General features: G+C 34.1%; 1 protein-coding gene across 4 annotated transcripts in view; it reads left to right on the top strand.

The window, feature by feature from the left end:
* Window positions 1–13068, top strand: part of LOC105057796 (sodium/hydrogen exchanger 1) — a 44113-nt gene extending 31045 nt beyond the window's left edge. For 3 of the 4 annotated variants that reach the window (XM_073248473.1, XM_073248474.1, XM_010940495.4), the window contains one exon: window positions 12722–13068. In XM_073248473.1, the coding sequence (XP_073104574.1) occupies window positions 12722–13033 (312 nt within the window). In that variant the 3' untranslated portion in view covers window positions 13034–13068. Of the gene's footprint in view, window positions 1–10105; window positions 10336–12721 lie in introns of all 4 variants that reach the window. The other variant, XR_003802575.2, reaches the window with a different exon arrangement.
* Window positions 13069–13806: the final 738 nt, after the last annotated feature.

Here is a 13806-nt window from a genome sequence, read left to right as displayed (position 1 = left end):
GGCCTCTATGGAAAGTCCACTCGAAGTCCCGATCTGATCGGTCTTCTTGGGAATGCTAGTTCACGCAAAGACCTTCTTCTTGACTGATTTAGATTCTTTCTTCAAATCTCTGGAATCTTTTCAAAGGTTGAAGATGGACTTTTGAAGGAGATGAGGATCTGAAAAAATATGGAGAAGAGACTCTTCTCTTTTTCTTTTTCTCTCTTTCCAAACCCATAGGAAGAAACCCTAGAAGACTAGGTTTTGAGCACACCCAAGGAGAAAAGGACCTTTATTTTTTCATGCCAAGAACTCACACCCAAAACCTCCCAACATGAAGAGCACTCTCTCTTCTTTCTTACACGCACAAAGGAGAATAAAATCTCCCTTTTATTTGGCGTGAAAGGGGTTAGGGTGAAGAGTCCTAGAGATCATGGACTCTTAATGTGTTGTCGCCCATTCTTTCACAAAATCTAATGCCAAAACAATGTTGCACGCCCCAACTAATAATTTGTCATGGTAAATCAGTTCTCCAACTGATTTCCCATGGTAAAGAATTTTTCTTTTTGGTCGCACAAGAGAAAGGAATAAAATAAATGGGCGGCAGGGTTTTGTAGATAATGTCAAACATTATCTATATAGTATCCAATTCAAATCACATTTAAACCTTCCATATAAAACTAGATGTTATCCATATTTGGATGTGAGATAGGAAGGGCGGAAGGCTCTTTGGCGTGATGAAATCCATGCAAAACAATTTTGTGCGTGATGAAGAATGGCATCCAAAGTAGGAGGCGCAAGGGAGAAGAGTCCAATACAATATGGACTCTTAATTTTCTTATTTGAATCCAAACCAAATCACATCTGGTTTAGCCCAAATAAAATAGATGAAATTCAATTTAATTAGGTTTATAATTTTTTAATCAAATTTTAATCAAATTAGGAATTGATTAAACCGAAGTCCTGATCAAATCAGGGATAAGTCTCCCTTAGCGATTAGGTCATCTCATAACCTAATCGGATCAAATCTAATTGAATCTAATTCAATTAGATTTCATTTAATCCTTTTTCCTCAATCAAATTGAGCTAATCAGCAATCCAATTATTAATTAATCCTCTATTAGTTCACTAACATTTGGTGAATAAATTTATTGTAATTTTTGCATAAGGTTAACCATTAATCGAATTGACGATTAAGTCCTTGAACGATTCTCAATCGTTGATCAGCCTCATGATCAGTTAGAAATTTTTTTTGAGTGTGACCCCATAGGTTCGAATCTAAGCCAGTAGCATAGGAATAGATTTCTGAACTAATCGATATAACCATCTAGCAATGAGACCCGACGTCCGGATAGGTCGAATGATGGCGAAGCAACATTCAAGAACCTACTGGCGTATGGTTACCGTATAATTCATCCTTTTGATCCTAATGCTCAAAGAGATCTAGGATTTAACTGTCAATCCTAGAGAAGTCATCCACATTGTATTTCAATCTTTCAAATCCATCACATGGATTATCCAGACTTAGGTTTTGTTAAATTGAAATACATTGATGCATATCTCCTACTAATTCAGAGGGATCAGTTCCATCTTGACTCACACACCGACTTGACAAGTACTTGATTGCACCCAGAAATTTTTCATCATTGAATTATAAATTCAGATTGTTTGGCACCAAAGTACAATGAGTTGCTTGCAAGTCACTGTGGTGATGTCAGATCGGAGGGATATTTATACCCATATCTTTCACGAGCTACCCTTGACAGCAGAGTGCTCTGTAGTTGGTCATATTCAGTGATGATATACTCGTACATCTCACTTGTATGTCATACCAGTGTCTCCACACCATTTGGTTATGAGGATAACTGACGTATATAGCACACAACAACCTACACTTGATATCACTATCATCATAGTAATAATGTATCGTTTGGTTGTAAACCAGTTTAAGGACTACACGATAAATCCTTCTTTATCGATCAAGGTAATCCTAAAGACTTCATTACAATATAGGAGTTCGTTAGAAAATGTAACTTTGTGATGAAAAAGATCAAACAACTTTTATTATTGATCAATTCATATACATTTATAATTAGCATAATCGTCAAACGATTGGTTTCAAGACACAATTCCTAACAACTCTTACTTGGACTAAAGCCAATCAGTATAGTATCATATACCCATCTTCGATTTATCATCTCAGAACTCCTAAATACCAAGACTTTAGTAAATGAGTTGGTCAGGTTCTCCTTTCTGTCGATCTTCTAAAGTTCGACGTCACCTGGATCCATGATTTTTGAATAAGACAAAAATGATGCAAAATGCTTGATAAGCTAATGGGACTTTGGCTCCTTAGCATGAGCTATGGCTCTGGTGCTGTACAATACAGTAGAACCATCATCAGAGAGTGCCACTCCTAGCTTGCCAGTGAACCTGTACAATCACATTGCTTTCTTGCAAGCATCGGATGCTATAATGCATCTGCCTCGCAAATTGAATTGGCTATATTTTTTTGCTTGGAACTTTTTCAGCGGATTGCTCCATTATTCAGGGTAAAGATGCATTCCGACACGTTCTTACTATTGTTATATCCAACTAAAAACTAGAGTCACTCTACAAGTTTTAAGTCAGATTCTCAATAACTGAGTCATCAGTCCTCAATATTTCTCAAATACTTAAGGATGACTTTTCAGTAATTTTTATCTGGATCTTGCAGGTATCTACTCATTATCCTAGTGAGTATACCATATTCGATCTTGTACATGGTGTATATGATAGAATAAATTCTACTCTTAAACACTCTATGTATGTGGATTGGGATAACCTAAGCAGCCTCTTAGATCAATCTTTATAGATCTTCATCCTTAGGATGCGGGATGCCTTTCCCAAGTCTTTTGTGGAGAACAATGATAACAGTGAAACCTTTATTTTCTGTAATGTAAAGAATATCATTCCTGATTAAGAGAATTTTATTCACATACAAAATAAGAAATATAGTCACAGAACTATTAATCCATTTGTATTTGTAGGGTTCTTCTTTGTTTTCAACGAAATCATGCGTTTTGATCACTTATCAAAATGCATGTTCCAACTTTGAAATATTATAACATTGTCACAGGAGAAAATGTCTCATTGTGGTCAATACCATCATGTTGACAATATCCTTAAGCAACCAGACGGGCATTATCGATCTCCACCTTCTCGTCTGCGTCTTCTGATCTTATTGAAGATCCACTTACACCCTATGGACTTTACCCCTTTGAGTGGATCAACGAGTATCTATACACCATTAACCATTATAGACTTCATTTCGGACTTTATGGCTCTAAGCCACTAATCGGAGTCGGACCTTTGCATGACATTCATGTAGGTGATCAGATCCTTGTTGTTCTCATCGAGTTCAACAGAATCACATCCTGAAACTAGAAACTGAAGTATCTATCCGATGGACGTGGTACTCTACCGAATCTCCTTAATGGTGCTTCTACAACGGATTTCGATTTTGATCTAATCCAATCCGGTTCTATGGGTTCACTGGATTGTGTCGATTCTTCTACCTGTCGAGCTTCATAAGTTCTACATTAAAAGCATCAATTTCTTCACCAAGATACTCCTTTTCTAAAAAGAATGTTGAACAACTTTTATTTTTTAGCAAGATATAAGTAATATCTCCAAGATTCTTTGGGGTTACCCTACAAAATAATACATATAGGATCTGGATCCAAGCTAATCAATTTGCAAATGCTTGACATAAAACAAACACTCCCAAACCCTAAGGTAAGAGAGTATCGGCTTATGCCTAGTCCATATCTCATATGGAGTCCTTGTGACTGATTAGTTTGGAATTCAGTTGAAAACATGACAAGTAGTCTCAAGAGCATAACCTTAAAAAGAGATTAGCAGACTTGTAAATCCCATCATGGATCGAACTATGTCTAACAAAGTCGATTCCAATAAGAGAGAATCTTATTCTCTTCTAGATGTGTCAAAAACTCATAAAAAAATATTCTTCTCGGTCTGACCGAAGAATTTCAATGCTCTTCCTATTTATTTGTCTACCTTATTAAGTAATTATTTGAATATTTCAAATAATCTAAATTTATGACAAACATGTTCGTAAATTTAATACATCAGTATGTATCAGACTCAGAACATCATTGGCTCGTTCACCTTTTCAGCAAAAGATGACTTGGTCATCTTACTAAGGAGATAGGATTGACAGGTTGATAATGATTTACAATCATTGACTTCGAGAATTATCTCCTGTTGATCCTATTCTTGTTTATATGACCGAGCCCAAAATATCAAAGGTAGGCATTTGTGACATTATTTACTCTAAAGAGTTTATTTGTTGTGTACAGTACACTAACAGGTTGTGACTATTCGTAAATATCATTTTTTTAGTTGTCCACACATGATTTTGACATCATCTATAATGATATCACAAAAATCATATATGTTGACAATGTAAATCTATTCTTAACCAGAAGGCCTATGGAAATTACATTCGTCAAAATGGACAATGGTGACAATCATTGAAAATGACATTATTAGAATCGAAAACTTGCTTGAGAATTCCTAAAGCCAGAACTAAAATATGACTTTTCGCTCTAACATTCAGAAATCTTTTGCTGTTTCTAATCTTTCTACTAATCTGAAGTCATTGCAATGATTTGTATGGACTTTCGATATCCAATACCCAGGTAGTAGTTTTACAATTAGAGAAATCACAATGTGTTATCATATAAGTACTTTGTCCTGCAATCTTTTGCTGATTTCTCTTTCTTGGCCTGTTCGGATCAAGGGACTCTGCCAGATTAGGTTAACCTTAGACTCTTTTATCAGTTCGGACTCTTCAGTCTAAGCACGACTCTTTTGTACCTTCTTTTTTTTTTTCTTAAAGAATTATTGCCCCACTGAAGACACATCTTCAGAGGTGAAAGAGAACTCTTTTAATATTTGAAGAATTTTCTTTCACTGAGCATCATCGAATTTATAATTAAATTCGTGTTCTTCGCTATTCTCAAAAATACCACACGGTAATATGATCATTTGGCCACTCTGATAAGTGCTTTTGATCATATCATGTGTGTTAGATGCAGAAACATCAGGTGTTGGATCTATAATCGTATATAGGATCCATTCATGCTCTAAAACTATTTGCAACTTCCGATACCATCTATCGAAGTTGGGTCCTATTAAATAACTCACTGTCAAACAGTAAATGGAGCAACAGACATCTAGCCATAACTGAAAGAAAAATACAAGACCTCTATGTTTATGAATTGATTAAGTCTAAAGATTTGGACTTTAGTCTAAAGGTTCTTCCACTATTTTATATAAATTTGTAGCCTCTACCTTCAATTCGAGAAATTATCTTAATTCCTTAGCGGATATTAGAATCCACACAAACTGCATACAGGCCCGAGTATAGTTCGATCAACCCATATACATCTATGGATAGGTCCTCAACCAATTGTTTCTTCAAATAATTTTTAGTAATTAATTTCGTCTCAGATTTTATTTCAGTAGGCAATGGGCCTCTACTGAAAGCCTCAGTTAGGTCAAACCATTAACATGAACCTACTCAGTGATTCTAACTAATAAATAATCAGGTCCGAGTATGGCTCAGCCAATCCAACCATTTATCAGATAGTACAGCAGAGTCATCATATGATGAATGATAATTTCATCATTCAGAGAAATACCAGATGGATAGCATCTGCAATGTCAATCAGAAATAATGGATCATTACCATTCACCTTAATGGGAGGCTATGATCTAGTTAGCACCATAACCAGCTCATTTTATGGACATAATAATTTAAAAGATTTAATTTATGAATTAAGAGAAAAGAGAATAGATTAACCAGTAGATCACAATCCTCCCACTGACTTCATCAAGTCATCGAATCAGATTAGGATCATGCTGATTGAAATGGCACCTAGATCAGTCGCACTAATCAACCTTAATGGCATGGATTAACTCAAATCACTTAACGATCTAATCAAAACATAATTCACCAAATCGGTCAGATAAGTGAGATCGGTGGGAGGGTCTACTGAGCTTGTCTTGACACTATCGAAATGGTCAGATAAGCCGCTCCCAATTAAAAACCACCAATTGAAATACTAAACTTACCTTAGACACTAATTGGTTAATTAGTTTCAATTTGACCAGCCTAATGATTCGGGTTCAACCACTGAGCCACAATCAAGGTCCATTTGGTCTTAATTAAAGACATGGATTTGATCATCTACAACTATAGTATTGATTTTAGAGAAATCCTTATTTAATTTAATTCAATATTTGATTAGATTTAATCAATTTCTCTATTTAGTCCATTAACTCTTTGATTCTAACCTTAGATCTAATCTAATTAAGAGGACTTGATTTGAGCTAATCCATACCCTCATGTTTTATGCAATGTCATTAGATCTTAAATCATAATTTTAGATCTAATCGATTCTACACTTAATTCTCAATTAAGTTTTAGCATCAACATGGGTTTAGGTTAAATTTTGAATAATTTCAACTTTTCATTTTATAAATAATTTATAATAAATTTTATGCAAAGATTTTCTGTTTTGAAACTGGATTGACTCAATCAATATTGAGCCGCCTACATAAGGAGACTGGGTCAACTCAGATCAAAACTGAGTTGGCTCAGTAATTGTGCGAGCACGTTTCAAAAGTTTCAGATCTGAAAAATCTTGCATAATGCTAAAATAAAATCAATCATAAACACCTTTTTAGATCATATTTAAATTTTTTTATGATTCGAAATTTTATTTTCTCATAATTAAAATAATTTTAATCATATAGATTAGATATTTTACTTTTTCATACAACTTTGTATGACATACAACAAATTTAAGATTTCAAGATCTAGGATTTTGCAGAAAAATAAGTTCTTCCTTTCGTGTTCTTTTTCATGAGATCTAATCATATGGCACTCCTACATGCCATAAGAGCACCCCATCGAATGAGAAGAGAGGGCCTTTAAACTCTTCTTGCTCCTATGACCGATCAATCCAATCCAAATACTTGCTAATCGGATCATCTAATCTAATCACATATCATATATACTTGAATTTAGATCTAATCTAAAATACATCAGATCTGATCACAACCTTAGATCATATCTAAATCAGATCATAAACATCACATGCAACACAAAAAATCAAATTTTATCAAAGATCAGCACAAACTAGGACAATCTGTTCACTCTAAGGGATAAACCCTACAGCAAGATAATTTTATTTCAGTTTATACGATCTACCATTAATTAAATTTAGATATAAGATATCGCATATCAGATCTAAATTAAATTAATTTTCAGATCTAATATGCATATATAATATGTCATAATGAACATAGGTTTTGATACCACTGTTAGAAAACGTAGACGATTTCATGCATGTATTTTAAACATTTTTGAAATAAAACACAGCAGAAGATAACTAGATTAATCATATTAACCTAACATGCATATGATCTAATCATCAAATCAATCTACTCTAAGATCTATAACATGATATGTTGTATATAAAATCTGAAAAGAATAAATGATAAAATTTGCATGCATGGATATGAGCAGTAGATCAGATCTACTTCTAATTTGAGTTCAGAACTCGATATCTGAGTGCGGATCGACGATCATCACTGTTGAGAGACGTGGTAAAGATGATCCTTGCTGGTTGCTCGCAGCCGCACACGTATCCGACCTCTACGAAAAGTTCACTCGAAGCTCCGATCTGATCGATCTTCTTGAAAATGCTAGTTCGTGCGAAAACCTTCTTCTTGGCTAATCTAGATCCTTTTTTTCAATCTCTGGAACCTTTCCAGAGGTTGAAGATAGACTTCTGAAGGAGATGAGGATCTGAAAAAATATGGAGAAGAAACTCTCTTCTCTTTTTCTTTTTCTCTCTTTTCAAACCCATAGGAAGAATCCTTAGAAGACTAGGTTTTGCGCACACTTAAGGAGAAAAGGACCTTCCTTTATTTTCCCACACCAAGAACTCACACCCAAAACCTCCCAACGTGAAGAGCACTCTCTTTTCTTTCTTACATGCACAAAGGAGAATAAAATCTCCCTTTTATTTGGCATGAAAGGGGTTAGGGTGAAGAGTCCTAGAGATCATGGACTCTTGATGTGTTATCGCCCTTTCTTTCACAAAATCCAATGCCAAAACAATGTTGCACACCCCAACTAATAATTTTTCATGGTAAATTAGTTCTCCAACTAATTTCCTACAGTAAAGAATTTTTCTTTTTGGTCGCACAAAAGAAAGGAACAAAATAAGTGGGTGGCAGGGTTTTGTAGATAATGTCAAACATTATCTATATGGTATCCAATTCAAATCACATTTGAACCTTCCATATAAAATCAGATGTTATCCATATTTGGACGTGAGATAGGGAGGGGGAAGGCTCTTTGGCGTGAAGAAATTTCACGCAAAACAATTTTGTGCGTGATGAAAAATGGCATCCAAAGTAAGAGGCACAAGGGAGAAGAGTCCAATGCAATATGCACTCTTAATTTCCTTATTTGAATTCAAACCAAATCACATCTGGTTTAGCCCAAATAAAATAAATGAAATCCAATCTAATTAGCTTCATAATTTCTTAATCAAATCCCAATCAAATTAGAAATTGATTGAACCAAAGTCCTGATCAAATCAAAGATAATTCTCCCTTAGCGATTAGGTCATCTCATAACTTAATCGGATCAAACCTAATTGAATTTAATTCAATAAATTTTATTTAATCCTCTTTGCTCAATCAAATTGAGCTAATCAGCAATCTAATTACTAATTAATCCTCCATTAATTCACTAACACTTGGTAAATAAATTTATTGCAACTTTTGCATAAGGTTAACCATCAATCAAATTGACAATTAAGCCCTTGAATGATTCTCAATCGTTGATCAACCTCATGATCAGTCAGAAATTTCTTTTGAGTGTAACTCCATAGGTTCAAACCTAAATCGATAGCACAGGAACAGATTTCTGAACCAATTAATGTAACCATCTAGCAATGGGACCCGACGTCCGAATAGGTCGAATGATTGCGAAGCAACATTCAAGAACCTACTGGCATATGATTATCGTATAATTCATCTCTTTGATCCTAATGCTCAAGAAGATCTAGGATTTAACTGTCAATCCTAGATAAGTTATCCACATTGTATTTCAGTCTTTCAAATCCATCACATGGATTATCCGGACTTAGATTTTGTTAAATTGAAATACATTGATGCATATCTCCTGCTAATTTAGAGGGGTCAATTCCATCTTGACTCATACACCGACTTGATAAGTACTTGACTGCATCCAGAAATCTTCTGTCACTGAATTATAAATTCAGATTGTCCGGCACCAAAGTACAGTGAATTGCTTGCAAGTTACTATGGTGATCTTAGGTCAGAGGGACATTTATATCCATATCCTTCGCAAGCCACTCTTGACAGCAGAGTGCTCCGCAGTTGGTCACGTTCAGTGACGATGTACTTCTACATCTCACCTGCATGCTATACCAGTATCTCTATACCATTTGGTTACGAGGACAACCAACGTATATGGCACATAACGACCTACACTGGATATCGCTATCGTCCTAGTAATAGCGTATCGTTTGGTCGCGAACCAGTTTAAGGACTACGCGATAAATCCATCTTTATCGATCAAAGTAATTCTAAAGACTTCATCACAACATAGGAGTTCGTTAGAAGATTTAACCTTGTGATGAAAAAAGTCAAATAACTTTTATTATTAATCAATTCATATACATTTATAATTAGCACAATCGTTAAACGATTGGCTTTAGGACAAAATTCCCAATAGAACCTTGGCAAGCAAGGTTATGAAATCATCTTGGCAATACTAGGTGACCAAGTGGATATCCGAGGAAAAATGAAAAGTCATAAAAGTAATAAAGTTTTATGATTTCATAATATGGTCATATGGTTCATAGCAAGCACATCAAAGAACATATTGATAAGTAGTAAGGTTATCAACTACATAATCATGCAATAATGAATGACTAATCACTTTCGTTTTGCTTAATATTTTCCTATTTAGTGATTTCAAGCTTCTTAGAAACATAACGTGTTTGTATATTAGTAAATTGATGAACAAAGCATCTGCCCAAGACAAAGGTGGCCAAGTGACCACCTTGCACCAAGCTAGGCACTTGGGTGGCTGCATCATTGAAGGTTTGGAAAGCTCTTGGTGCCTAAGCGCTTGGGTTGTCCAAGCATCTGTGTATCAAGGTGCCAAGGCTGCTGCTTGTGACAACCTTGCAAGGGACCTACATGATGATGAGGAAGAAGGTTTGATACATGAAACCAAAGGTAATAAAACAATAAATAATTTATAGAAGGGAGGCAAGAATGATTATATATATCAGTGTCTCTGCACACCTTTTGTTTATATAACTTGATGCTGGAAAGCATCTTGACAAGAAAATAGTTTATTATGTGATGTCAGTAGGTCAATACAAGAAAATAATAATAATAATCTACAATAGGATTGCAAGTAAGAGACTTTTAAAAAAGAGAGAGAGAGAAGGACTCGATTTATTTTCCCTAAGTAAAAAATGCATGAATATGCCGGCATATTGAGAAGTGTTAGAAACTTTAAGAAATCATTGAGAAGCTAGATTAGATGCATAATAAAAATATGGAAATCACTAAAGATGAGTTACCTGATCCTACACGCTATAGTCATTCACCAAATTTTGGTTTACTTTTCCCCTTTTTTCCAATTTTATCAAGAGAGTCAACTTGTATCTCACTTTTGGGTGCTTTTTTAATTTTGAATACCTCATGAAAGATGAAATGTATTAAAGCTAATTAATCAAAAATATATTTCATCTGGAAAAATTAAGACTAGCATGATTCTTATTACCCATTGAGCCACTTAAAAAGCTGAAGATACATATTGGCAAGCAACTATGTGGAATAAATCTAGGTTTTACTCTTAAGCAATGATACTTTTTTTAACTGTGGATTATGCAGTTTATATGTGGAGCAAGGCATGGTCCGTTGATATTTGACATTTTACAACCCAATCTAAAGTCACGCAACTTTTCATAAGAAATCTGCTTGTCATGAGACAATAAAAGCTTAGTTAGCAAGTAGGAAATTTATCATACTAACTATGCAACAGGGTTTTGTCTCGGTGTCAGAACACATATTAGTAGCTTATCAATATGGATCAGGTTGGTATAGTACAATGGTATTTGTATGAAGCCCCTGTATTACTCCTTATAAGTTTTCGAAGAATTATTCTCAAATACTTTTTATGATTTTAAGAATTAATGTCATTAGGTAATAAACAAGTTATTTTATTACTCTTTTGTCTATTAGTTGTTCAAAAAAAATAATCAATTTATGATTGTAGGCATTTCCCATTGTTCCAAAATGTCTTTCATATAGTAAGTAAATCTTATTATGTGCTTTATTTTTGTATTTCCTTCTATACAATCTTTAGCTTGCAAAGCTACTTTGATGTCTTTATATGATTTTGGATGTTAGACAGTAAAGAACACCCAAGAAAACAAGTTGAACATGCTAGAATATGAATGTTGAAAAGGATGTGGGGTAGAAAGATGGAATCAGAAATGAATGTGTTAGAAGTGTTGTAGGGATTTGCAGCAATTAAGGACAAACTAATGGAAAATTGATTGGGATGGTATTGCAATGTAGGGCAAAGATTTTAGGCCGGATCGGGGGGAGGGGGGCGGGGGTGGAGGGGCAAGATGGGTACTTCAATATTTTTGATGATTGAAGAAAAAGAGAATAAAGCCTAAAATAACATTGATGAACTTGTGAGAAAGGATATAGAAAAGCTTGTAATAAATTAAAGGCAGTGTTAAACAGAAATGCTTGGTGAAAAAGGATTTATATGTATCATGTTTCAAAGTTACTTCTATATCGTCAAATGATTCAAAATGTTGGGCACAAAAAGATCTAAGAAACTAATTTAATTGTAGAAGAAATGAAAATATTGAGATGGATGTGCAATAAAACTAAGAAAGGTAAGGTGGGAAATTAATAGAAGATTTGTAGGTGTTGTACAAAATAAGAAAAAAAAAAAGTAGGGAATCAATTAAGATGTTATGAGGATGTACAAAAACAACTGCAGGGCTCCATGAAGGAGAAGCATTTTTAATCTTTCCTGAAGGCTGTGAGAATAAGAGAAAAGATTTTGGAATGTATATATACAGAAGTTGAATAAAAAGGCTGGAAAAAAGCCTGAAATAATATCTAAGGCTGCATGACATAAGAATAGTTGGTAAATCAGGATTCATAAAGCCGAACAGAAATGCTTGACCATCAAGCTTTATCCCAATTATTTAAGTTTTGGCTTAAATTAGGACATCTGATATTATTTTATGCTTTTCCATATTTCTTCTCAAGCTTCTATCTCCATTACTATATGTCTTCCCTTCCTATCAAAGTTATCATGAATACATTAGATATCCTTTGGTAGTTCTTTATCCTTTTTGTTTTAAAAGTGAAGGTATGGCTTAGCACTTGCTTATCTCGTCTCTCACTTGTAAAAATTGTGATCATCTATGCTCTCTGAAATTAATATCATGCACATGGAAACATGCACAAATGTTACTCAAACTAGGTAAAATGTGTGTTTTATGCTTTATGCATCAGATGAGTTGAATGCTTTTAGTTTTTATGTAATCTTGCTTTAGCTCATTTGAAGTTGCATTATGAATAGGTTTTTGGAACGGTAACGAAGCCTATAATTCAAGCATTGCTGTCACAGAACTCAAAATCACCGAATAGTGAGGATAATGCTGTGTCTAACCTAGACGACATCCATCTCTTATTTCTAGAAAATAGAAGAGCAAATGAGGATGGCAACAACACAAGAAGTAGCCTAGGCATGTTACTGATGAATCCTACCTCTACCATTCACCAATTTTGGAGAAAGTTTGATGATAAATATATGAGACCTGTATTTGGTGGACGTGGTTTTATGCCATATGTTCCTGGTTCACCATCTAGTGCTACAGAAGATAATGTATAACTCACATCAATGGATATGTTGCATTATAGATTGTACATCACAATAGCAAGTATGATAAGCTACACATACACCAAAATTGTGTGCTTGTTTAACAAATTGAAAATAAACGATTAGCATTTGTAGGGGAATTAGCATTCCTATGAAGTCTCTATTCTATAACATTAGTTTGTTTACTATTAGAAGCAAATATAATATAAAATATGCATCACCAAATATTACTTCATATATTTTGTATCTGCAATTGCGGAACTGTAGATCTCTTAAGCGTACAAAAAGATCAACATGTTAGTGTAGTAAGGTGATATCAAGAGAGAGTTTAACCACAATATGGATTAATGGTCTTACATCCATACACCAAACACAAGAAGAACAAATATCCAAAAATAAGATGGTGGAACTTAAAGGAGAAAATATTATATCTTTTAGGGATAAATTGCTAAAAAAATTGGAATTTAAGGAGTGAACTAAATAAAATACAAGACCCAATAATCAATTATGTTAAGAGAATAACTAAATATGTCCTAGGAGAGTCAAAAGGGAAAGATGTAGAAGTACAGGAATTTAGTAATGGAATAATAAGCTATAAGAGGCATTTAGAATAAAATTTGCCTTTTCTTTAACCAATGGCATAAAACAAATAATGATGATGATTTTATAAGATAAAGAACACTATGCAAAAATACTAGTAAGGCAAATTTGTAATATATTATATTATTATATAACAGATTTGGCTCGAACTAAGATAAAATGAATGTATAAAATAACTAAAACTT

Source organism: Elaeis guineensis, chromosome 14 (assembly GCF_000442705.2).
Source record: "Elaeis guineensis isolate ETL-2024a chromosome 14, EG11, whole genome shotgun sequence".
Taxonomy (NCBI): Eukaryota; Viridiplantae; Streptophyta; class Magnoliopsida; order Arecales; family Arecaceae; genus Elaeis; species Elaeis guineensis.
Note: the sequence above shows the minus strand (reverse complement) of the source record. Positions and strands in the feature narration are given on the sequence as shown.